This window comes from Poecile atricapillus, chromosome 7 (assembly GCF_030490865.1).
Source record: "Poecile atricapillus isolate bPoeAtr1 chromosome 7, bPoeAtr1.hap1, whole genome shotgun sequence".
In the NCBI taxonomy this organism is placed as follows: domain Eukaryota; kingdom Metazoa; phylum Chordata; class Aves; order Passeriformes; family Paridae; genus Poecile; species Poecile atricapillus.
This window is the reverse complement of record NC_081255.1, coordinates 26,806,424-26,831,746: the sequence shown is the minus strand read 5'-3', so window position 1 is coordinate 26,831,746 and position 25,323 is coordinate 26,806,424. Positions and strand designations below refer to the sequence as shown.

The following is a 25,323-nucleotide window of genomic DNA, read 5'->3' as shown; positions in this document are numbered from 1 at the left end:
GTCTGGCTGGAGCACCATCAGTGGCCAGGTTCAGGTATAGGATAAGACCAGCTTCTCTAGCAGATGTTTCCTCTTCCAGTGACAGCAATCTTTTCTGATAGATGGATGGTGCATGTCTCAGCTGGGTGAGTGTAGCTGGTTGTATTTTGTTGCACAGTGTGTAATAAAGACTTTAGCTTATTTTTTTTTATTAAGGAAAGACGTTGGCAGACAGCTTTAAATGTCTGCCTAAGGACAAAACGAACTGAGTTTTGTAGATAGCTGGGTTTTTTTTTCCTTAATAAATAAATAATTGGAAAGATTTTTATGTTGATAATAAAAATAACTAATGCAGAGCTTCTTCCACTAGTGCCTGGAGACATGGACAGATGTGGGATTTTGAAGGGATAAAGAATTGAAATCTGTTGGCAGGTAGTTGCTATGAAAATGCCTATCCTTCCTGCTTCTTATTACAGACCAATATTCAGCAAATGAAGAATCTCTGAGAAAGTTAATGATGACAGGATCAGGTTCCAACCATCAGAGATAGCAGCAACCTCCTTCCTTCAGAGAAATCCAAAGTTAAAGTATAGCTCTGGACTTTCTCCGACTCACAGTGCGGTGTGTGGGAGTGTGGAGGGAAGGAAATTGTCAGGGAAACTATGGAAAAACACAGCAAGTTCACCAAAAGTTTGCTTTGCCAAAGTTGTCTGCCAAAGTTTTGTGCAAGCCTTGGCTGTGCTGCTGTGGCATGGAGCTGGTTTCTGACTTGCTGTGTGGTCTGTGGCTGGCATGAGAGGGTAAGTCCTAACAAGAGCCTTGTTTCCTCAATTTTATCCTCCTGATTCTCTTCCTCAGTCCACTGAAGAAGGGAATGAGTGGCTCTGTGGGGCTTATCTGCCTGGGAGGACACAGTAAAATCATGATAAATCACAATATTGTTCACAATGCTCAACCTGAAAACCATCACTGATGATGTAGCATTTAGGAGAGCAAAGATTAATTGTTGATCTGATTTATTTACGGTTCAAAGCAAATTGCCTTGTTGTCCATTACAGACAGCTGTAACAGATACAGAGGAGAAGGATGAAAACAAGTTCAAAATATTTGTACTTAAAGATGCCTTTTTACAGACAGACATCCTTATAAAGGTGAATTTATACACATATAAGGGAAAAAAACACACAGAAACTGCCTAAATCTCAAAGTCAACCATTGATCATGTGGGTCAGCTGCTGCTGTCTAGGGTGGGAAATATCCTTCTTCTGAATCCTACCATTTCTTTGTTAGGTATGCCCTGGTGGGTCCTCTTGAGATTGTCACTTATTTTCCACAGTGCTGCGCTGAATCTTGAGTTCCCAATCTTCTGCGAGAACTGAATATTCTTTCTGTTTGAAATAGTAAGAAATAGTGGTCCCCAGGATGTGCTTGCAGGGGAGACATTGTCTCTGAGATGTTGTGACTCTACTTATGGGCACAGTTACCTGTCCTGCTGTTTGCTCTGACAAGAGGAGCACAAGGTGACATCGCCTGCAGTAATACCACAGAGCCACAGAATGGTTTGGGTTGAAAGGGACCTTAAAAACCATCTCATTCCCAAACCCTGCCATAGGCAAGGATGCCTTCCACTGGACCAGGCTGCACAGGGCTCCATCCAGCCTTGAACACTCCTAGGGATGGGGCATCCACAGCTTCTCTGGGCAGCCTGTGCCAGGGCCTCACCACCCTCGCAGCAAAGAATGTTTTCCTAGTATTTAATCAAAATCTGCCCTCTTTAAGTTTGAGCCACTTGTCCTTGCACTACACATCCTTGTCAAAAGTCCCTCTCCAGCTTTCTTGTCACCCTAGGGAGGTACTGGAAGGTGCTGCCTCCCTGGAGCCTTTCCTTCCCCAGGCTGAGCAATCCCAGCTCTCTCAGCCTGCCTTCATAGGAGAGGTGCCCCATCCCTCTGAGCATCTTCTCTGTCTCCTCTGGACTTCCTTCAGCACTTCTGTGTCCTTCTTATGTTGGGGGCCCCAGTGCTTTTGGTGCAGCCCAGGACACCTACTGGCCAAGTAGGAGTAGGGGGAATATTGGAGTAAAAAGTTTCAGATACAACTGATGCTGATAAAATGCCCTGGAAAAGGCATGATATGTTGTGCTTTCAGTTGTAATGGCAGACCCTTCCAAAATGTCCATTACATTTTAGCTTTTATAGCACTGTGCAGACCATAAATACTGATAGATGTAAAGCTCAGAGAAAACATCCCACAGTTTGGTACAAAATGTTATGTCTGAGTAGGACAAAGGCAAGAAAACCTGTTCTTCCCATTGTGTGGATGAATCATGGGTCAGCAAGAGAATACCGGGTCAATTCTATTTTGTATTTGCATGCCATCCCTTCCCTCAGCATTTATGTCTGCTGTGTAGTCCCTAATCTCTTTTGGTGTCATTGTGTTCCTGTTTATCAGCTTTCACTCTTATCTCCTCCTCGATGTGCTTGCTGCTCACCCTGAGTACAAGGAAGGAGAAGGAAGCTCAACCTGCAAGGGAACAGAATAAGAATAATGACCATGGACAGCTTCTGCCTGTGGCCAGGCTGTGCCAGGAGGGTGAGCAGGAAGAGTTTTGCCTTTCAGCTGTCAGTCCCCTGGTAAAGCATGTGCACAATGTCCATCCACTGCCTTCCTGTCTTCTCAAGCAAGTGGGCACCCACCTAACCTTTGAATGGCACATGTCGTGTTGTTTCCTTCCACCTGACTGAGCAGGTTGGCAGTTTCCATCCAGGCATGTTTTTTTGCTTCTTACTCCATGAAGATCTAGGTAAAATAAAAGCAACCCTTACAGGTCCTCTAATAGGTTCAACTAATCCAGTTTTCTGGGTATGTTCTGAGTAGGTGGGAAAAGACACTGGGGTGGGTTTAAAATATTTTACATCTGTAAAATGGACCTTTACCTTTGATCTCCAGCTTATAGTTCTCATTGTTTTAGGGCTTGTTGAGCTGAAAGCTTTATATACATCAGGATCTACCTTAATTTGTTCAATCTCTTTTTAGAGATTTAAACTGTAGAAATACACATACCTTTCACCACCAATCAACACCTTACCTTTTTAAGAGCTACAGAAGTCTCATTCTGCAGCATAAATTAAAGGTGTAATTGGAAAATAAGAACAGTGAAGCTGCATCAAAACCCAAGGTCTATTTGGCTCAGAATCTAATTGCAGATGGTAAGGGATAGACTAAGAAGAGAGCAAGGCTCTGATAATGTGTAATTTGGGTATTTTCTGTTCAAGGAGTTGTGTTCACTGCTTTGAGTGTAATAACATAATTTTTCTTTGAATTTATCTAATTGTTCACCTGTGTTCACCTGTGTTTTGGCCAAAATCTGGCAGCAGTAAGGGCTGCAGTATAAGCTAATTTAAAAAACACTTAATTTTGTTTGCCTTTGGTCTTCTGCCTGATGACTTTATATTCTGCCAGCTGCTGCTTATTTAGTAAGAAATAGTGAATAATGATATATATTATTTGAGAGAGTACAGAAACTGGTAGTTAAAAGAGTTTGATTTGCCTACACACAATTTGTCCAACTGCAAGAGTTCCTAGGAAATCAGGGGACAGGGAGCCATAACTCCTAGCTATTGTTTTTAGTCTACCACTCTTTGCCTTTGTAATTAGAGGAGAAGCAGGCAATGTCTTTGGGCCATATTTATGTACTTGTAAAGTCTCTGCTGCTTGGTCCAAGGGTTCTGCAGAGGTATAATTAAAAGTTAGTGGTAAAACACAAAGCTATTAATACTGCTATGAAGTGAATAGTTGAACAGGAATTCTTGACCTTAATATAGTTGCAGGCATATAAGCAGCAATTAATGATGCCTGAAGACATTAAATGAGGAGTATTGTCACGCAGCAAGCAAGTGGCTATCTAAGGAACAGCACCAAAGCGTGCTAAAACCTCCAATACAGCAACTGGGTGCATTTCAGCTGAGAGAACCTTCACAGCCAGACCAGAGATAAATTTAATTATCCAGTGAAAACATGGTCATTTATATATTTCTGTTTCATAAGCTAATTTTCTTTCTTTAATTATAAGAGAATAAGAAGCAGTTACTGCCTCAGCTTCTCTCTGCCTTTCCTTTACTCTTTCTTTCCCTCTTGCTTGCTTTCTTTTATTCATTCATTGTCTTTTATGGTAGGATTTCTTCCCTCTTCTAAAAAGCTGTTTGATTCTTTTGCCACTTCTCTTCTGAAGAGCCCTCTTTCTACAGAGCCAGAGCTGTTCAGCAGCAGAGGAGTGAGCAAGGTAGGATTTCTAAAGCTTGTTCTGTGGGTCACCTGGCAGTGACACACAAGTGGTGTTTGAGATGGGCAGAGCCAAGTGAAACCAGAAAAGCTTGTGGTGAGATAATGCCCCAAGACCCTGTTCAGTCCCACTGCTTTTTTCTAATAATTCAGGCAAGGAAAGATTTCAGAACTTGTGAAGGTCAAAAAACAGTGGTGCTAAGCGTGTGTGCACGTTTGCTTCATGTGAGGGACAGAGGAAGGAGACAGAGCAAGGACTGTCCTTCTTCAGATTCACACTGCTAGTTTTGGCTTGAGGTCAGACCCTAAATCCATAAGAATGTATTTTCTGGTTCATAATAATTTAGGGTAAAAATTATACAAGAATTGTCCGTGCAGCTGAGCCAAAAGTCTTGTCTAAACTTGATCTGGGTCTTAACATTGTCTCTTTGGCACCTCTCTAATTTAATATGCATTTGAACAGAAGTGGCTTCTTGATAGAGCCTTTCACCTCCAGGTCAGCCTTTCAAATCCAATTCAGGCCTGTCATGACCAAATGTTGCTGCCATCTGACGGCTCTTCTGTGTCCTGTGTGAATTGCTGGCTTCAGTCCAGGGGCTGGTGGACAGGTGCCTGAATTGCAAAAACTGCCAGAGCTGACACTAACTGGACGTCTCTGCAGAGGGGTCAGAGTGAATCAGCCCGGCAGATGAATTAACACTTAACTTGTACACACTGTGATGCTTTATCTTCAAAGTGCTTTACAAACGTCAGCTAATCCTCAGGAGGTGTTGTTATCTGCACTGGCAGGTGAGAGAAGCAAGCAGATAACGAGCCAGGATCAGAATATGCATGTTGCTGACCTCCCACTCTGAGGTCAGGACTCTGAGTTTCGCTCCTTTTGGGGCGACTGATGGGCACACCAGAGTAGGGTTGAAGTTCCTGTTCTTTGGTGGATAAAAGCATCCCCTAAATTTTAAGGCAGGCAGGAAAGCAGTACTGGTGGTCTTCCATCCTTTTGCTGAACCATAGACCAACAGAGGTGTCTTCTCCATCCACTTTGAGGCTCTAGGGAGTCATGTCAGGTTACTCCTGCCATCAAGAGGTATCATTATTTGCCATGAAACAGGGTTGGGAAGTAGTTATTTTGAATATCAGTTGGGTTGGAGTGGTTCATTCTGAGAGACAACAGCTCCTGGAATATCTTTGAAATGTTCTGAAGGAAAAGTTTGAAGTGTTATGAAGAATTGCTGGAAGGTCACGTAGAGTTAGTGGCACATCAGAGTTTGCAATCTGCTTCTGCAGGGACATTTAAAAGACATTGTCAGACTGTAAAGGTGTCTACAGAAAAAGCAAAATTGTGTTTTGTGCTTCATATCAGTGAGAAAAATAGTGGCTCTAAACTGACATTTTCCTTTCTCTGGAAACAGGACGAGAAAACCTTTATTTCTTAACGTTTTTAAAAATAGTAACTCCCTTTCCTACTATTAATTTCTTGTGTAAATAATTGCTGTTGTTGCCATGGTGTTTACAGTGGTGAATGAGCAGGTGGCCCGTGAGATGATGAATGGAAGGAAAAAGATGTTGTCCCTATGGTTACAAAAGGGGAGTGGTATAAATCTGAAATAGTGCCTCTAATAAGGTGTGGCTTGCATTGTCTGAAAAACCTGAGGATGATTCTGTAGGACTAAGCTGTCCAAGGTTATATAAAGGGCAGCAGAGGAAAATGTAGAAGTGTTTAATGCTTTTTTGGGGTGGTGGGGGGAAATATGGGGAGAATGTAGAGGTAAGAAAAGTAATTTGGGTAAAATTCATCTTACCAGGTATCCAAATCCAGGTGTTTCAAGCTTGAAAATGTGTACCATATCCAGGCAGTTTGAATTCCACTTCATGATCCTTTGGAAAGTCAGAAGGAGACAAGAAGGAGCAAGTCAAAGCACTGGGCAGAATTCAACTGGGCTGAAAGGGGAAGGAGGGGTGCTTTGTAGCTGAATGTGGACTGTTGGCCATGTGATGCTGAATGGTCAATTTTTCTTCATTTTCCTTAGGAGCACACTCCTGTGTTTTCTGGTGTCACCAGAGAAAGCGTTGCCAAAATAACTAATCCTGAGGTAACGATGTGTTTGTCAAAAGGGATCTCTTGGAGACACATGCAAAATTTTGACAGATTCTTTTGGGGAATTTTTCTTCTGAGAGATACCTGAGGAAGCATCAATGAGCCATTCTTCTGGGAATTTCTGAATGTCCTCTGAATGAAGAGGGACAAACTCCTTCTGCTGAGCCAGCTGCTCAATGTCCGTTTACTCCAAACAGTGATTTAGCAGCAAGAGCACAAAGTCTGCCTGGAGGTTGTTCCCTTCCTTGCAACAAATGACAGTCCATGGTTTTAGCAGCTTGTAGAAAACATTGCAAGGAGTTTATCCCATCCCCTATACAAAATACTGGAGTGGAGAAGGTTTTTGGATGCTTCTCTCTCTAAACCAATTGCTGTGCCCAAGAATTAATAAAATCCATATTGAAGTGACAGCTGGTGGACAGAGCTGGCTTCTTCCTGCATCACTTGTCTCTCTAGTGGCTCATGTTCTGGGCTCAATGCACATTTATCCTTTTATTACTGCATTTATTGACTTTATTTATTTATTTATTAAACCTCTGTTTTCTTAAGAATCATAACTGCACTGCTCAAAATCTAAGTTTGGTCATATCAGCACTAGCTGTTAACACAGTTCTTTCCTCTTACTCTTTAATTACTGCCCTTCCAAAGGCATTCAATGAAGGAAATAAAAAGGCAGACACACGAGAATTTGTTTTCTCAAAACTTTCCGTGCCAGTACAGTAGTACAGCTTCTGTACTACTTTAACTATTTCCTCTCTTGACAACACGAGTTCTTTTTCTTAATTCATGATTTCTTTCATTTTCACCAGCCCCTAATTTATATGTACATTTCTCAAGCTGACAGAAACTTCAGACTGACTCAGTAGAGCAGTGGAAAGAGCGTGTCACAACAGTAGGGATTCAAATGAACTTTAGAGCAGAAATTCGTTCGCTTGTTTATTTATGCTGGGTTTATATGGTAAGTGGCAAGAAGAGATAAAAACCATTCTTTTCAAGGGAGAGAAACTTGTTTTTCAAGTGGGTTTCAATCATTGTCTTTGTCAGTCTAATAAATGATTTCTGTTTTGAGACTCACGGAAAAGAAAGACCAAGTCTGCCTTTGTTTTCTGGAACTCTCTAACCTGGGTCATCCAGGTAATTACAGCTTTACTTAAGAAACAGTGTGAGAGAGGAAAGCTCTGCCACTGCTTGTAAGCACAAAGAAAAGACACTTGAGAGAATTAAATTGCATGATGACTTTTATAAGGCATCTGAATCATTTTGCATTCCACCTTTAAAGCAGAAAATGATGAGTTTAATATCATATTGTAGGATGTAACTGGTAAGTCTCTCAGAAGGCAGCTGTGGCATCCAGAGCTATTTGAGCCTCATTTTTCATTATTTTCTGCATAAAGGCTAAAGAAAATGTGACTATGAGACTTTGAACCACATCTAAATGTATTCACTCCCTTGCTTGCAGGTGCTGCAGCAAGAGAAGCCCTACTGGGGGTGGGTTGTGGTGTGTAGATCCTGGCAGATACCCCTGGGGTATGAGAGCAGATAGCAATGGGTTAAGTGTGTTTGCATGTGCTCATGTAAATGCAAACGTGTTTATTTACTTCATTCCCCCACTAACGTTCTCCCATCTCCAAGAGCAACAATTTCGGAAGGTCACCTCTCTGCTGACTTTGCTGAAATTGCCATCAGTAAGGTGACATATATTTCATAAAATGTTAATTCTGTGATCCTACCTGAATTGCTGGAGATCAGTAATTATGTCAAAATCTTCCAGAGAACCTCAACTGAAATATAAAACTTTATTCCCTTGCTTAAATTGGTTGTGTGGCAGTGGGGGAAAACGTTCCTACATGTAAAGCACCTATGAATATGTATGACTCTAAAGAAGAAGAAGAAATACCATTATTGTTCAGGAGCAAAGCATAGTTCTTGTGAAGCTTGGGGGCAAACAAATTGTCTGCTGCTTGGTCTGCTTGAGGCATTGGGTGGCAAACTTTTAATGTCCCAGTGACTGGGCTGTTATTGTCCATTTTAAGGCCACAATAACTTTGTGTCAGGGAATAAAGAGGACTTTTTCCATTAGGAACTTATGTGTTATATCAACAATGAACTGAATTATTTTGCTCTGTAATGGAGAATGCTCAACATGTTTGCCTTTGATAAAGTAATGAATGTGAGGAGGAGAAATGTGAAACGCTGAAATGGTGTTCTGCTCACACACAGCAGTGTCTGGAATAGTACATCTAACTGGCAATTACTCTAGCAGTGTTTAAAAACATGCTGAATAGGATGGACAGTTGCAAGTTTGGACTAAATTTAGTGCAAAGGAATATGTGAAATAGAGATTTTTATATGTTCAGTTGGAGGCTAAGGAACAAAGACCAGAAAACAAAAAAACAATAGAATAGTCTTTGTGGGCTAACATAAGAAATTCCTTTTTAATTATGTTGAAATGGATGACTTGAAAAACATTTTTTAACACTTGTTTGGGTGATGAGCTACCTGTTTAATGTCACAGCTTCCAAATAAGGGATCTAGAAGCTTAATCTTTAGGTAAAGATGACATCTGTGAAGGACACTGCTCCTTCACAAATAACCATTGCAACCAGATTATTTGAAAATAGTTTTGATGAAAAAAAAGATTTTCAAGGAAATTTCAGCACACCAGGAAACTTTCTTATATACTCTGTGACACTTCAAAACCAACAGTTTTTTTGAGTGAGGGTCCTAGGAGAGTTTAGAAAATACTCCAATGACACTGTGTTAGACTGGATAACTTGATAATTGAATACTAAGCTGAGGCTCAGGTCACTTATGTCCTCCAGGTGAATTTCTTGCTGGATATGGAAATTTATCTTACTAATCTTACTAATCTCTGCCTCTGCATCTATGTTTGTGGCCACCTTCTTTTGGAAACAATTTGAAAACTATGAATGAATAAATACACTACATACCACAAACCCTGCAGTTTACACCAGCAATTTTATTTGTCTTAAGTCACAAATTATTCTAGTTTATTGTTACATACCTCACTGTGCTTCTCAATTACTTTGTGTTAGTAACTATGTTCCTATAAAGAATTCTGTCTTGTTGTTCTAAAATAAGTATGACTTAGGTCACTGACTTCTATGTGAAGGACATTCATACTTTACAAATACCCAGTTTAACTAGATTATCTGCTCACTTCATCAAATCACTGTTTTGAGACTCTACAACATGTTCTGTTTTATGGTGATATGCCAGTGTGCATCTGATCTCATCAAATTCTGTTTGTGATGGGGAAATTATCTCATGAAAATAGTATTACTTAATCTCGGTTTTTAATTTCTCTATGCTTGGAGAGGAAGAAAATCCTGTGTGGTGTTTCATCCTGTCAATGTTAATCTTTCTCCTCAGTGCTGTATCTCCAAATAGCAGATGTGTGCTTTATTGCAGGGCTGGTCCTCTATAGCACAGCAAAATGTTTTGGCAGGAGCAAACAATTTATTGTATTAGAGTCAAACATAATCAAATGTTCCCTTTCCTATGAAGCATGGTCAGATATTGATATTGCATTAGCTAACATTTTAACATAGCAGAGGCTTAATAAGATACATTATTACTCTCTCTAGGCTGTTTAATTAAACTAAACAGTCTCTGTGTATTATACATTGGTTTTCTGACAGGGGAATGTAAATCTGTATTATATTAGTGTCACATACCAACTGATGCTCTTCCCCCAGCAGAGGCTCTAGAAGAGCTGACACTGCTTCCACATGAACTGCACAATCCAACCTTCCCTCCTGTTACACTGGAATGTCCCATAGCTCAGGGTGCTCCAGCAGCCCTGGAAAGCTTTTTGTGCAGAGAGACTTGTGGCTGCACAGCTCCCTGATGTATTTCAGCACAGGGAGAAGCATCATCAGCATCCTGCTGCCAACAGAGCTCTTCTCCATCCCTCTGCTGAGGCAGGGACATCTGAGCTCTGGGACCAGGACTGCTCCATTGGCCCCGTGCTGGCCAGGGGACAGGGATGGGTTTGTCACATCATTTGTTCAGGTCCAGAAGTTGTAAGAATTTGGGGAAACTGAGTAATTCAGTGGCATCTGCTCTGGTATCACTCTTTCATGCTGGACAGTGCCATCCACTGCTGCTGATGGCACAGTATGTAGTGCCCCAGGTGAACATTCCCTCTTTGCCACTGATGCTGTGGGAAGGGGATGGGCAGAGCAGGCACTTCTATGCTAGGGGCTCCTGCTGTCTTCCTTTAAAGCAAGAGCTGGTTCAGAATCCTGTAGGGAGCCACAAGCAGAGAGGCATTACAGGCTCTTGCTTTGAAGAGTTGTTCTGTTGAGCTACTACTAGAAAGCAGAGGAAGACAAAACATTTGGAGTATTTCTCCTCATACGCAGAAATAAGCTGCACAGGAACTACTGGAGTCTTTTTTACACATTTTTGAGCCTGTTTCACCTGGCAGAAGGGAACATCTGCATAATTCAATGCAGAACTGTGCAGAGATGGCCAAGCTATGCCCAAATAATCGTGCTCTAGAACTGGAAGATGCATATTTTTTATCACTGGCAGTAAGTGCTGCATCACAATGAAGGATGTTTTGGCTCTGTTTCGCACAGTGTCCTGGGCAAAATTCAAAAACTCAAAAAACTCAAAAAAAGGTAAAGAAATATCTGTCATGGTTCTTTGTTGTATTTCACATGCCCCCACAGAGAGGCAGGAATGGTTGGGTGCATCACAGTGAGATCTTTAGCGTGGCTCTGATGCTGGCACCATGGATGGGCTCAAGAATGGCAGGACTGGATTTATGCGAGGCTTCACCTGCATAACTCAGTTATGATTTATCTCGTGCTGAATGTTTTGTTGTTGTTGTTGTTGTTTTCCTGCAACAGAAGATTAACCTGGAGTTCTATATCGACATCCATGCCCACTCCACCATGATGAATGGCTTCATGTATGGGAACATCTTTGAAGATGAGGAAAGATTTCAGCGACAGGCTGTTTTTCCCAAGTTACTCTGTCAGAATGCTGAAGACTTCTCTTATGTAAGTCATGCTTTTCTTAATTATTTTTTCTTAGTTTTTCTTTTTTTTTTTTTTTTTCCCTTATGAAAGATCTCTGGCTTCATTTGATTGAGCAGATTTTATTTCAGTATGAATAAAAGGCTACATAAAAAATTTACTATAAGCTACCATATTCCCCCTTATACTTACCTTATCTAGAAGTGGTAACTTGTGATCTTATGTGTCATTGGACCCTTTAACAAAAGCAGGTTTTTCATCTTCTGTTTAATAACCTTAGTTCTGAATTACTGGCACATCCTGTTTTTCTCAGATCTTTTGTCTTTTGATCAACTGGATCAACTTTTTTGTTCCATTCTTTATGTTAATTTGTCAAAGATTTTACTTGTACACTCTAAATAATAATATGCTAGCAAATAGAAATAAAATTAATTAGCTTGAGAGAAAAGGTAAGATAACATTTGTTGAAAGTTGTGTCAATGTATGCTTTTGAAATTCTTTGGTATTACCATAGCAAAGTGTTCTGCAAGAGGACTTACAGTTGCCCAGTACTTACAACTTGGAGAGTGGAAAAGGGGAAGCTTGGTTCAAGGAACAGCTTGTTCTTACCCAAGGAGACCTCAGTGATTGAGTTTCTGGTCTGCACCTGGTTGTTTCAAAAACACATTAGGGGTAAGGGGCATTCACAGATCACAGCAATGAAAACCTGCAATTAATAGGAGCTGAGAGATTCTGTGCTCAAGTGTGGGATTTCTCTCTGCTACTGAGGGATTTTAAGTGTTCCTCTTATCACCAGCCTTGGTTGACAAAGAGAAAATCTTTGAGAAGATGATGTAGGAAATAGAAGCCAATAGCTAAATAAACAGCACAGTCTCTCCCTTTTGGCCCTTGAGCCCAGAGTTCCACCTGGGTGCTACTGGCACTGGGTGCATCCAGCTTCCCCCTGACATCCTACTGGTCTCTTGAGGCTGGAAGCTTTTCCCCTGCTGTCCATCCAGGCCATTCCTCCCAGGGCAGCTGAGCAGATAGAAGTGTTGGAAAAAGGGACAGCCACCAAGTGTCTGACAGGTGTGAAGTGACAACTGATGTGTCCCCAAGTGGGAAGGTCTGTTTTCTTGTTTCCAGCTCCAGCCATGTGGGTTATGTGACTTGTTGGAAATATCAGGTGAAGAGAGGAAAGGAACCCAAAGTGGGGTTGGAAAATGTGCCAAAGACTTAAAATAGTGTATGTAAATATGCCCTACTGCCTGCTCAAAGGGAAGGGGGGAAGTGCATCGTTAACATTACCAGGCTGGTGTTTGAAAGTGTGGGAATGGACCACTGTTGTTACTAATGAATTTTCCAAAGCTTCAGGAGGTCTCATTTACATTGTATGCTGCTGCGGCCATTTGTTGGGATTATAATACTTCAACAGCAGCACTTCAAGTGAAAACTGGCGGCTGCATGAAGTGTTGTCCATAATTGACTAGCTCCATGTCTTCACACAGCACAGAGACAATGTTCCATTATGTTATCCATTGACAGTATCATTGAAAAGATTACTCTCCTTAAAGCATCTGTCAACCTTGATTGATTTACAAGGGACAAAGCACTGAAAAGGTTTGAAGTGCGGGTACAATTTTTGCCACCGTTTAGCATACATAATGGTTCTCCTTTGATGTCAAAAGCTCATCTTCTATTAATAATGCAGAGAGCTTTTGAATGCAGGCTACTTGTATGGAGTTCCACACTAATAACCTACTTGCTGTGAAATGGGATTCACTTTGGAGAAGCAGTCATTTGGGTTTTACATGTTCGGAATGAATCCCAACTCAAAGGGATTTCTTTCAGGGCTCTGCATGATTGCAGCTGAGCCCAGCACGGGTAAGGGAAGGCAGGCAAATCCTAGTCTGCTCCTCCAGCCGAGAATCTGGCAGGGATCACGCAGCCAGATGCAAAGGAGCATGAACAACAAGCCTAAGACGATGCGATCAAATGCCTTGTGCCGTTTTGTCTGGCAACCTTCTATTAATATACTTTAGAGTGCATTTCATGCCTGGGCTGCTTTCTTCACCTGTCATTTCCAATAGGCCTTTTTATTTAAATGACAGTATCCAAGGGAGATTGGTGATTAGAGCAGGGGATGGATAGGGGATTTGTACCCACATGCCTGTTATAGGACCAAAGGGGACTCACCCAGTGTCTCTGTGCCCTGTCTGCTGGGCAAAGCACGTGACCCCACAGCTCTCTGGAAGGCTGACTTGGTTCACAGGCATGAGTCGCGAAAGAGACCACAAATTCCTCATTTGTACATGACTTCAGAAAACAGAGGCCTGCCTTTGGTTTAGCTGTCAGCATGTGAAAAGGAAAGTGAAAGAAGGGCTAGGATGTTTTTCTCCCAAATAAATACATGAGACATTCCTGGGCAGCTGCCTGGGCAAAAGGGACAAAATCTGTAAGGAAAACATTTTATATTTTCAATGTTTAAGAAGGATATTTTTAAACACTGGGATGTAAATATAATCCATGTGAAAGCTCACATGAAAGCTGACATGCTCTTTTGAAAGACTGACTCATTGCATTTTGGGAGCAGCTGTTGGCACCATGTCTGAGAGCATTACACATCAGCCATGGCTTGGAGTAGTTGCAGTTTTTGTAGGGATGTTCTTCATTTGACCTTTCTTGTTTGGGAGAGTGGATTAGTCACAAGGACCAGACACAAGCATTTGAGCATTTCAAGAACCTGCTAGTCTTAGGGGTGGCTAATTTTGACCTTTGTGACAGTATGAGAGGCGACCATCTGTTCTCTCTGGTTCATTTCAAAGAAACAACTGCAGCCATTCTTGGGTGGCTTTATCACTTTGCAAAGATTGCTTTTCTTTTCAGTTAAAGACCAGCCAGAGGTACTTGGCCTGATCTGATCAGTTTGGGTTTTTTTTCCCTTTGGACTCTGAACTGGTGGCATAGGGTGATACATTTGAGTTCTCATTTTGTATTCAATCTTGTATTCAACCTCCCAGCAGAGAACCTTCCTTGGAAGGTTCTTCCTTGTTTGACCTTTGTGTGCCAGTGTTACCCAAAGACCCTGATAAAAACTTAGAGTCCAATTATGCTGAGGAAGTCCACAACCCTAAAAGCCTCCAGTCATGCTGAGAAAGAGATAGAAACCGGGTAAGAAGGTGGAGAATAAAACTTGGATGTCCCAAGTTCCAGTCTTGTTTCTCTGTCAGTAGTTCTCTGTTTTACATCATGCTCACACTCTAGAGTGAAGTCTCTAGGCAGCAACCCAGGCAGTTTCCTTTGGGGAAGCATGTTGTTAACTCCAGTGCCATAACACTGTGACCTGAAACATGTTTTAGAGACTATCATTGTCTCAGCAATATGAGAAGATGCAGATATGGAATGATTTGCACTAGTACTTTTTGTGGTGGTGTTATGTTTGGTTGGTTGTTTTTAGTTTGGACATCAAACACAGAGCAATGAAGAAAAATACTTTAATCCCTGTATCTTCTGCTACCTTTCCTTGATCCACAAACTCCAGGTCTGCTGTTCTCATTTTCACAGCATCCCCCCATCCAAGCTTTAATAGAAAAGATGTGTTTGTTCCAGCAAACCTTCTCCATTCTACCTACAGCAGCCCCTCTGGGCTGTTATTTACCCTGGCTGGATACCTCCCCCTGAAATCAGCGGTGATGCAAGTGCCTGAGGCAGAAATATCAACATTGAATGATCAAAACCCAATAATCTGTTCTGAAATAACAAAAATATAGCTTGTGTTGCATATGGCTGGACAAGGAAGAGGAAGCAGTAGAAAAGGTGGAATTTATCCTGATGTAAAATCCATATTCACTTGCATCACCACTTCCTAAGTGCCTCTGTGCTGTTTTGGTAAAAAAAGACTCTTGTCCCAGAAAGGCAAAAGCTGCTGTGTTCAGGTAGGTTTTGTTGACATCATGCAAGCTTAACAGATCTACTCAGAAATCTCTTAAAACCTGAGCACAACAAATGATCCTGCCTCCTTTTTTTTGTAGTCTTGTACCAAGGCATATCCAGGAAGACAAATACAGCTATTATATACTTTAGCACCCCTCTGGGATGCATTTCTGCTTGCTGCTTCTTGGACGTGTTGCTCCATAAATTTATTTATTTATTTATTTATTCTGGAGGTTGGGTGAGCCAAGACAAGAAAATGTGTTTCTGGTGGCAAAGGGAACAGAGTGTAGAGTCAATCCTTCTCAGAGTTACAGGCTTTGGTCTCACAAGGACTCTGCCTTTTGGAGAGTCTCAGTGGAATGAAACTGTTCCATTATGTCGTGCTGCAGCAGTTCACCCCCCTCAAATACGGAGGATTGAATTTGTATTGAAAAGAAAAGTGTGGGGGGGAAGTGTTGGAACAAATGAATTTTCTTTCAGTACCTTCTTGCCTTGTTGTTTGTGCATATAAGAGTTGATAGCCCCTTCTACATCCACATGCAGGTAGAAACTCAGAATGTACACAGAAGGATCAAGTTTTCATAGCAATTTTATGGTGTGTTTTCAAAGACCATCATTACTCTCACCTAATGTCAACCCACTGGGAGAGGATGACAGCCTCCCAGAGCAGCAGCAAGCAAAGGAGCTGCTGTAGAATCTCCTGCAGGGCACCACAAATTCCCTCAGATGGGACAAACTGTGCTGTGAAGGAAGGACAGGAAGGTAGTTAAGAACTGGACACTTGGCTCCCTGGCAGGATAACTTTTTGGGTATTACCTTTTTAATCACATGATATTTAAATGTATGTAGGATACAACTCTGGCTCAGAGAACTGTCCTGGAGCAGTGAGAGAGCCAAGAAGGAGTGTGAACAATGGGCTGCATGGGTAGCTCTGGGAGCAGCATCCTGACCCACCTTAGGAAGGTTGTGACCCCCTGTTCTAGGCCTGCAAGTGAGGAGAACTTCTCTTTGCCATGGAGAAAACCACTTTTTCTGCAAACTATTCAATGCAACTGGGTGCATGATGGCTGTATTTTCCTTTTTGCTTCTCATTGTCCTAGTTTTCTGGCATTTGTATAAATGATTATGAAAGCACTCCCAGGAGACCATGCTCATGCTCATAAAAGTATTGTAAAGAGAAGCATTGCAGGCTATTGCTAGAGGCTATTTTATTGTATATTTTGAGGAAATGTCTCGTTTTCTACTGACAAATGGAGAAAGTGAGAACTCCAGAGACTTGAGTTATTTTCTAAACAGTGTGATTATTCTGTAGAGCTTAGACTAGGAAATGCCACCATTGGCATCTTTGGGGGAAGATGTGCTCTGAGAAGCAGAGGCTGCTATTAGTGGAAAAAAAAAAAACAGGGGTGAAAAGCACACCTTCATTATTAACCTGAAGCATTTTCAGATTCCCTGTTTGTGTATATTACTGGTCACAGCTTGGTTTGGCTCTTAAAAGGGAGATAAGTTCCAGAGTAACTCTGGTTAAAGGGGAACAGGATAATGTTTGAGTAGCTGACATTGTCACTTGGGGTTAAGTGAATTTCTGGTGATGGGGAGATGCAGACTCGCTGAAGAAGGAGCTGAGAGGACCTGAGGAAGGATGTTTTGGGATACAAGAACATGGGGATGTGTGGGGGCGTGTGTTTAGGATGGCAGACCCAGTAGTAAAGGACTCTAACTGAGGTTTGCTTTAGGATGGTGGAATCTCCCTCCTCTAGTTTTTTCCCTGTAGGCTGTGGTGGCTCTGCAGGGAAACCTTTGTCTGGCCCTGTGAAGGTCTCAGGCCATTGCCACCCTGCTTTGTTTGGCTGCAGATGTTGTTTGGGGAGCTCTCTCTCAGAAGAGCTGCAGGTTTGATTTTCATTCCAGTCGTGTTAGCTGCCGTGCTAAAGCCAGCAAACTCAGTGAACAACTTCAGAGCTGCAGCACCCCGGGAAGGGGGAGTACAACCAGTTTAGGTGCAGGTGAGGAAGGACTCTGGGGAGTGTGAAATGCAGGCCAAATCCCTGCACTGGTGCTGCCAGTGTAACTGGCACAACAACTCCGCCAGTCCTGGAGCTGTACAGCAGAGCACAGATATTAATGAGAAGTAAAAAGTGCAGCTATTGTACTTCTCACAGGTGAACAGCTGAAACCCTGAAGCATGAAAGCCAGTTACTTTTCTAGCTGCAGAATTTCTTAAAAAAAAAAAAAAAAAGAAAAAAAAAAGAACTAATTTGGTACTTTTGGTCTTGAGGCATAAACTGAGAGCTTATAAAGCTCCTTCCTTCCAACCTCTCTGCTAATGACCATGCAAATATGTGTTTTTATCAGGAAACTTAAGCAGGCATGACTGAAAGACACGGGAGGGGGAAAGATCTGGTATTCCTTCACTGCACATTAGAGGGATAATGAAGCCCCTCAGGGAGCAGATGTGTGTGTGGTGACAATGTACCTTTAAAACTGTTATTTCTCTGAGGAGAATTGCGCTTTAAAGCCTGAGAATGTGGTGCTAGGCAGGTTGTGTTCATGGTACTCCTACAACAGTGATGCCACCTCTAAGAAAGGGTGATTGCTCTCCTCTTTCCACTGAGCAGGAGGAAGAAGGCAAAAAGAAATAGGGAGGAGAATGATTAAAAATCTCTTATGACTTGAGGCTATTTGTTCTTCAAGTTTTAGTTTAAGGTATTCTCACATTCTTGGTGCAGGTCAAACTGTTCCAGGTCTCCTCTGCATGCCTTTCCTCAGATTTCTGCAAATCAGACTCTAGATGGGAGAATATTCCCCAGCTAAACCCAAACTTTGCTGCCCACCTCAGTGTTTCCTACCGGGCACAGAAGTTATGAAACAAAACGCTGTTAACTCCAGAGGCTTCTGTGAGAGTGAGCCCTGTTCACAGGAATATCAGTCCAATCTGCCTGTTCCTAAGGGACCTGGAAAAGCTTCAAACAATGGAATTCATCTTTGAAATGATCCTGAACTTTTCTAAACCTCCTCTTCCCAGATTTCAGTAGTCACAGTTGATTTTCAGATGAAATAAGTTTTCTTCCTGTGCATCAGAAACACAGCTAAGCTGCAAGGTGAGATGAAACGTGGAGTAATTTTGAGCTCTTTTCCCTTTTCATCACACCTCTGCTCCCAGAAACCTTCCTCTTTGCTTGCTCCCTCCTTCAGATCAGCTGTCTGCTTTGGGGATTGATGCTGACTGTAGCTTGTCAAATAAATTGGAAGAAGCCTGCCTGTTGCAGCCTCCCAAAAGCCATGATTTCCAAGTCTCCAGACCCTGTTGGCATGGAGCTGATGATAGCCTATCACAAAAAAAAACCCCAAACCCCAAACCACGCCAACACATCTACTTCCCAGTCTATTAATAGAGTCAATGGAGCTGGTGAGAGGTGAGTGTGATGAGAGAGTTGGCTTTTGGAGTGAGAAGTTTGGTCAGTGCTTCCAGAGAAGTGAGGAGGTTAAGTTTTGCTTGTAAGAGTTTGGCAGGGTCAGAGCAGTGGCAGCTGGACACATCATGGCAGGAGTCAGCTCTAGCCACACAAGGAAAGCAAAATGCCAGCTGCACCCATTTAAAGCTCCCTGCACAGGGGCAAACAGAACCACGGCCTGTAATATTGCTATTTGCAACCTTCTATGGCAAAGATTCCAAAAGCCAGTGTGTTCCTGTGCCCTTTCTCAAACTTTTGCAGACTTCAATAAAGCATTCTAGAAAATGAGAGTGAGTGAGTTATAGCTGATACTGTAAAACTGCTCTCTGAGATGGATTTGACACTGTCTGGGCTCCAGTCCATTTCCCAATGGCACGTCTATTCCTCCTTGATGACAAGTCTGCCATTCCTTTTTTCTAGAGCACTAACTTTTTTATTATCACTTTTCTTTGCCACACCAGGGCACTGAGTTGAGGGCTCACAGAGGTCAGACCTGCTGTGGAAAAAAACCCTTTCTCTTTATCCATGAGAGCAGCATCAGCAGACAGTTCTGGTGATGTTGTAAATGAGTCCTGATTACTCTTTGCCATTGCTGGTGTTGGTCACTGAAGAAAATGAAACAACTTGTATGCATAATCCCAGTTTACCCCAGCAGGTAAAGTGTTATTTCTTAACTACAGAATGAGCAAAATGTGAGCAGTTTTACTAGGTTTGGAGCAGGGTTTTTTTAGTAGTTAGGCTCAGTTGTGAAACACAGTTATGGAGGTGGCATAGGCTGACCCTGCATATTTTTAATTATATGTTGCAATATGAAACCATTCTCTAATTATGAATCCTTGTGGTTTTTAATTATTTAATTAATTATTTACATTAATTATGAATCCTGGTGATTTTGCCTCTGCTTTTCTCCAGGAAAGATTTCTAACATAATTTTCTGATTTTTGAGCATGCTACATCCTTTTGTAGAACACTTCCTGGACCTACATCATCTAAATATATCAGGGACTTTAGGGAAGATCTCTTTATTCTGAGTTTCACACAGAAAACTCTGTTTGTGAGGAGAAGTGATCATCTGGGAATCATTCATGTGCACACTAATGCTCAGATTTTTGAAGATATATGCAGTTTGTTACTTCCTTCCACAGGCACATCCATAATCAGTTGTGTTGCAGGAGATCTGAACAGCTGGTAAAAATCTCTCTCTTGGATTTCGGGAACCTCCCTGGACCTTGCTATGCCAGAAATTCATCTTCTGCCTTCTGTAAAAGCCTCTAACCAGATTTGGTCTGATTTTGCCTGGTTGGCATTTTTCTGAATGTTCTGTGCTTTTCTTTTTTTCTTTTCTTCCTGGGTTGGAGAAACACCTTAGGATTGGTCAGAAATGATGTGCAGTCCCTGAATCCCATGTCAGGAGCCTGGCAAGGTCTGACTTGCCCTGTGGTCATACCTTGCTCCTTTTTTTTTCCTATGCTTTGAGCAGTTTCAGAAGATGTGAAATATTCATTCCCCAGAAAGTTCTGGATGAGAAGGGCCCTTTGCCCTGCCATCAGTGAAAGGTAGAAGGAAGCTCCCATCCACCACTGTCTGGACACAGCCTGCTTGACGTTTCATCTCTTTTTGTTATCCCTTCTTCCACCCAAAAGTGGATCCAGTTTTACTGCTGCTTGCCTCCAATCTCTCCTTTTGTGCAGCCTGAGGTTTTCTGATGCTGAACAAGTCCCCTCTGAGGTCACACATACACTGAGGAGGAGACCCCACCAGCTGGAGCTCCCACCATTCAGGGCCACTCAGATTCCAAGCCCACCAGGGCTACAAAGGGTAGTCTGGGGTAAATTGAGTCTCAGGTGTGTGAGAAATCTCCCTCTTTGTCTTTTGGAGCCACTCTTGTGACTGACAGAGGCCTGCAGAGGTGATCAGCACACTGTTTAATTTGTGAACTGCCCAGGATGCTCACTGCAGTGGTTGTCAGCGGGAAGATGGAGCAGTGCTGAGGATCCAAGAGAATCCCTCAGTCCTGTGGGAGCTGCCCAAGCTGTGGAGCTCACAAAGTGCCTACCACACTGGGGCAGAGTGTCCTTACAACCAGGGACAGGCATTCTGGCACTTCAACAGGTCTGACCAAGGGCCAAGACATTTTTCTGCTTTGAAATCACTCCAGAAAAAATTTACATGCAATTTTTTTATTTTTTTTTTCTTTCTTATTTCTTTCCACACATCTTTGTCTGCTGCAATGTTGGAATAAGGTCCAGCTGATTCATGAATGTGCTGCCTGGCTGTTCACTGCCATTCCCAGTGTGGAATCTGGTCACACAATTTCACACTCAGCACAGCATGGGGAGCAGGAATGAGGCCTGGGGAAGCTGCCACTAATGCCTGATGTGTAGAGAGAGGGTCAGCACACCTTGAGGATCCCAAATGTTTCTGAAATCTGTTTTTCTGGTGAGTTTCTTCCCACCAGAAATTAAGGGAATCCTTCGCCCTTCCTTCTCTGCTCTTTTAACTCTGGATTTCTTGGCAGCTTCTGATTCTGTGGATAGCTATTTGTTCACTGAATTTTCTCACACCAGCTGGGAAGCAAAGTCCTTCTGTGAGCTTTAATGTATCTGTGTGTTTTAATAATGCATTACTGTTGATTTTATACAAATATCACTATTTAAGAACTTCAAAGTCTTTGGTGTTCCCCCACCCTCCAGACTGCACTTCTTGCTGCTGCTGTTGTTAACACTCCCATGCGTTTCAGCCTTGGAGAAATAAATATTTGTTTAGCTGTTCTCCTGCTGTGCCTGCTCAGTGCATTTGTTTAATGATGACTTCAGTTTAGCTTTGCAAAGGGGTTTAGGGAAACAGATTCTCCCAGAAAAGCAATTTGTGGACAATTTTCCCTGTGTTCGTGCCCTCCTCTTGCCACCCCACCCCTTTTTCCCCTGGATTAGTGTTTGATTAAATAAATGTACATGGGCAAAACTTCAAGATCAGCTGTGGTGAGCAGTCAAAGTTTTGACTGTTGTTTTGGTTTTTTTTCCCACTCCACTTATCTTCACCTAAAACAGTGAGTTGAAGGTTAGACTCAGCAAGTACCTGCTGCTCTTTCTTGTCATTACCTAAATTTTCTTTAATCTGTAATTTTCTTTTTCTCCTATAAAATATCAAATCATGTATTGGCTGATATAAACACTTTCTCTAGAGCCAGGTCCAAGCTGGCTCTACCCCAGCCTTTCTGAGTCAAATGAGAGATTTTGCCTTTTGCTCATGACACCAAGTTAGTCTATGCTATCACATTTTTTTGTCAAAATGAAGACAATGATAACCTTCAAAATCTACATTTGTGCATCTAAATGAAGGGTCAGCTTTTTATTCCTGGAAATTCAGTACCACTTGGCAAAGAAATGAACAGAGGATTTTATTAATCCCTTTGCCATTTCAAGTAATTTTTTACAGCTGAACCTGAAACTCTTATATTAAACAAACACCCACAAACACAAAAAAAGAGAAAAGGAACACCACCCCCAGTCCCCCAAAACAAAACCCAAAGCTCCAAGCCCCATGAAATAGCATTATAAAAACTCAGAGTCTGAAAAGCTCTAAATTTTGGTAGGTTTGTTTGGTTTTTTACCATTTTTATAACTGTCTTGATAATATTTAAACTACTCATGCTTCATTTTTGAAATACAACAAATATAATTTTGCCAATAACTAGATTCAACTTCTTCTAGAAAGCAAAAATCACTTCAGTGAAGTAACACATCAGACTCTCTCTTCATATATTTCCAGCTGACAAGGCTTTAGCCTATTGCAGATTTTTTTTTTTCATTATGCTTCAGTGCATGACCTGGCACTTGTGTGGCTGAGTTTCATCTGACTACAATCATTCTGGCCCTCAAAGTCATCCCACTGCTTTTTTTACTTGTATGATATTCAGAACCTCCTCCATAATGATGATTCATTCCACAGTGTGTCATCAGCAAATTTTGTTGGCATGGTCCTCCTTTACTGTGCCAAGAACTGTGATGAAAATATTATGTAAGATTTATCTCAAGAATAATCTATTAGGAATTCTAGTCATAACTTTCCTTTAGCCTGATTAAGATAATGGGAAATAGGAAAAGGAGTTCATGTGCAAACTGTATCCCAAAACCACGAACTGTACTCAGCAGATACTTGTACAATTTGTTTTTAAACATAGTTGATGAGATTCCATAATCTTCACAAATGTTCCGTATCAGTAACTGAGTCTCCTACTCACTGAAGTACTTCTATCCCTAATGTCTTCCCTGAGTCACCTCCACCCACATTTTCCTTGTTTTTCCTGTGCCAAATACAGTCTCAGAATTAGCTTAGTCCCTTTGTGAGTGATGCTTCTGCACACAAAGCCCAATTTCCTGTCCTGACACATTTGTTGTCCTGTTCCTTTGAGCTGTTTCCATCAGAAGTTGATGCTCTCATGCATTAAAAGTTCCACTACAGGCATTTGTTGGAACATGAAGCACCACCCACTGAATTTGATGTTCACTTGGCTCAGGAAGCAATCCCCTGAGCATGGTCATCTTCCTCTGTTTCTGAAATTTAACTGAGGACAAAGCTCCCCTCAGTTTCAGGATCTCAGTAGTCTTTTGAAGGTTTCTTTTGCAGGAAGCCAGAGAACATTCCCTCTCATAGACCTCCTTAAGTATTTTATCCCCTATATCAAATTAACCGTTAATTTTCCCAGCATTCCTTATGAGTGTTTTACTCCCTCTCCCAAAGGTATTCAGGATGTCCTGCAGGCTTCTGCCATGTAATTTGGCAGAAATTATATGATATCTACTTAGGAGAATGCATTCTGTGTACAAATTACCACAAAGTTAAATATTATGTTACCAAAAAGACAAGTTACATTTGAAAACACCTATATATAATGCTAATAAGAAACCCAATTCCATTTTATTCTAATTAAGCTGGAAAAAAACTTGCTTTTTATAACATGAGAGAGACTTCAAGATATTCAAAATGTTAATAAACTCACAGGTATTTCTACTTTTTTCTATCTCTTGGCATACAGTATTTATCAAGAATTTTTGCTCATTTCAGTATTAGTCTGATTTTCTTAGTCTAGAGAAGTTCAGCAGTTTGAACCATTTCCTCTCATTTGCTAAATACAAAGGAAATGTCATTTTCCCCAGTTTTGGTAAGAGATGGATTTCATAAATATTCCCATTGTATTAGCTAGAGAAGGTAGCAGCCCTAAGGCTCCATAGGAGGACCCTGGACAGCTCAAAAATTCACCATGGCCACAATGACTGAACAATGAGCTGTGGCAAGGGCCCTTTGTGTTTCATTGGCAACATAATATTCTTACAGCAGGAGATATTATGACCTTTCATACAACAGATCCAAGCTGGATCATTTTTTTTGTGGTTGTCACTAGCTTGTGCTGAGCCCAGATTGGCTCAGCCTAATGGTTATGAGGTTTCTGAATAGGGTCTGAAAATCAAAATGAAATCAGAATCCATTTTTTCTATCTAGTTGGTAGGAACAAGCTCTGAGACTTCAATCAACCTGTGGATGAGCAGCCCTTTCGTCTCCAGATGTCATGCCTTCAAAGGAGAGCTAAAACTCATTTATGGAAATACTTGGAGTCCTCCCCTCCACCCCTCAAATGAATAGTCATAAAGCTGTAGGATTCTTAAAGCCAGATCTTCAGTAATAGCACAAAATACTGCCTTTTATACTGTGCTGCTAGTGCTGTAGAATAGTGAGGCAGATTTTTCCACCCAGAGAGCAGCACCCCGTTAACATTTAAGTTAGTGAAGTGGAAATTTCTGTGACCTAATTTAAGAACCAGTCAAATGTCTTAGGTGAGAAAGTTCCACCAAAACGTAAATGCCACTGTTATTTCTGCTTTGATTAAGAGTCCAGGTGAAGGGGTGGGGGGAATGGTTATGGTACAGGGGAATGCAGAGGAGATGAAGGAATCCAATATCCAGGTAATGGAACAGCTTAACTCCTGAGCATGGGGGATCTGGAAAGCTCGCTTTCAACTCCTGCATATGACAGCCTTGCTTTGTGTTATCTGAGAGGGAAGAGGAAAAGCTGATATTAATAGTGAACCCAGATGAATTTTCTGAAAGTCTGTGAGGCATCATTTATAGCCTGTGTGCCAGAAACGTGCTTCCCCTCCAGGCCATGATCAAAAAACAGCGTAAATGAGATTTGGCAATGTGAGTGAAGCTGCTCTCTCTGCTGAGAGACTCCTTCCCTTGCTCCACTGAACTCTCCTCATGTCCCTGTGTTCTTGCTCCTGCAGTCCAGCACGTCATTCAACAGGGATGCTGTGAAAGCTGGGACAGGCCGGCGCTTTCTTGGCGGGCTCTTAAATGACACATCCTACTGCTACACCCTGGAGGTCTCCTTCTACAGCTACATTTTGGGTGGAACCGCTTCTGCCGTGCCCTACACCGAAGAAGCCTGTATCCTTTTGAAATCCATCCTCTTGAAGCACACGTGAGCCAGGCACTTAAGGTAAATACTTCTGTCTCCATAAGAGTTTGCTGAGATAGAAACACACACAAGTGGAAATGTGAGTCTGCTCCTGGTGCTTTAATTTCCCTCCTAT

The 25,323-nt window shown here is 41.8% G+C and overlaps 1 protein-coding gene across 1 annotated transcript in view; it reads left to right on the top strand.

The window, feature by feature from the left end:
- LOC131580845 (BEN domain-containing protein 5) overlaps positions 1-25,323 on the top strand; it is an 880,930-nt gene that overhangs the window by 776,770 nt on the left and 78,837 nt on the right. Inside the window, exons 10-11 of the mRNA XM_058842532.1 lie at positions 11,236-11,388; positions 25,015-25,177. Coding sequence (XP_058698515.1) covers positions 11,236-11,388; positions 25,015-25,177 — 316 coding nt within the window. The remainder of the gene's footprint in view (positions 1-11,235; positions 11,389-25,014; positions 25,178-25,323) is intronic.